The sequence below is a fragment of the Crocodylus porosus genome, unplaced genomic scaffold (assembly GCF_001723895.1).
Source record: "Crocodylus porosus isolate Cpor-Errol unplaced genomic scaffold, CroPor_comp1, whole genome shotgun sequence".
In the NCBI taxonomy this organism is placed as follows: domain Eukaryota; kingdom Metazoa; phylum Chordata; order Crocodylia; family Crocodylidae; genus Crocodylus; species Crocodylus porosus.
The window spans coordinates 54,041,194-54,042,506 of NW_017728949.1; the positions used below are offsets into that span (position 1 = coordinate 54,041,194).

At 58.8% G+C, this 1,313-nt stretch overlaps 1 protein-coding gene across 1 annotated transcript in view; it reads left to right on the top strand.

The window, feature by feature from the left end:
* Positions 1-60: 60 nt before the first annotated feature.
* Positions 61-1,313, top strand: part of LOC109322642 (TFIIH basal transcription factor complex helicase XPB subunit-like) — a 6,266-nt gene continuing 5,013 nt past the window's right edge. The window contains exons 1-2 of the mRNA XM_019553707.1: positions 61-142; positions 450-652. Of these exons, the coding sequence (XP_019409252.1) occupies positions 124-142; positions 450-652 (222 nt within the window). The 5' untranslated portion in view covers positions 61-123. The remainder of the gene's footprint in view (positions 143-449; positions 653-1,313) is intronic.

Here is a 1,313-nt window from a genome sequence, read left to right on the forward strand (position 1 = left end):
GGGCCGCGTTCGGTGCAGGCGCGGTGCGGCCGGTGTGCTCTGATTCCGCCTTCCGGGCCTCCCGGAAGTGACGCGCAGGAGTGGCGGGGCGCGATGGCGGCCAGGCGCTGAGGGGTGGTGGACATGGGCCGCAGGGAGCGAGGTGCGTGAGTGTGTGAATGAAAGTGTGCGCGTGTGAATGAGTGTGCGCGCCTGCACGTGTGAGTGAAATTGTGTGTGTGCGTGAGTGAAAGTGCATGTGTGTGCCTATGTCTCAGTGACATCAAGGTGCGAGGCGTGTGCACGTGCAGTACGCCCCCCCCCCCCAGCACGCACGGGTGCTGTCACGCTATGTATTTCTGCACACGCACGCGCCCAACGTGGCAGGCGCGTGCAGCGTCGCTCCCGGGAGCCGCAGGTGCGTGCAGCCGGCGTCCATGTCTCCTGATCCTCCTCGTCTTTGCTTCCAGACAAGAAGAAGTCCAAGAAACGTCACTACGACGACGAGGACGAGGACGATGATGACGCTCCCGGCAAGGAGTCGCAGGAAGCCGTCCCCTCCGCCGCGGGGAAGCAGGTGGAAGAGGCCGTCGTCAAAGACGAGTATGGCGCGAAGGATTACCGGCAGCAGATGCTGCTCAAGGGCGACCACGGCTCGCGCCCACTCTGGGTGGTGAGTGCCACCGGGCAGCCGGCTTTGCTCATTCTGCTTTGTGGCGATGTATTGTGGGGGAAAGGGGCACGGCACGTGGCAGGGATGCGGGGCATCCACCAGTGTCAGGCAGCTCTGAGCTGCGGGAGTACGATTTGAGGCCTAGTAGTGGGGCAAAACAGCGTTTGCACCATTTTTGCCCCCGAGATAAAATGCCTCGGAGAGGCAGAAGAAAGAACCACTGTCTATACAAATCTTTCCCTGCAATCCAATGTACACGAGGTAAATGGGTGAAACGGGGAAAGTCCCGTCAATTTTTTTCTGGCGTAATGGGATTTTTAGCTGATTTGCCATTGTCTTCACTTGACTGGACGCCACATGAGGCATCGTGGTGAAACATAGTGTCCGTGCCGGTGGTTGGGAGCTTTGGTCGGGTTTGGGTGTTGTGAAGCACTCGAGATAACTGAGAGTAGGGGTGCGCAGAGATGTACAGGGGGCGGTGTTGTTTTGGGGATAATTCTATGAATGGCTTTTAAAATTGGGGGTGGTTTGGGTCATCCTGAATGAAGGGGTCAGCAGGGCAGGCCTTATGAGGAGAGGCTAAGGGACCTGAACAAGAGAAGGCTGGCGGGGGATCTAGTGGCTGTCTGTAAACTAGTCAGAGGGGACCAGCAGGCACTGG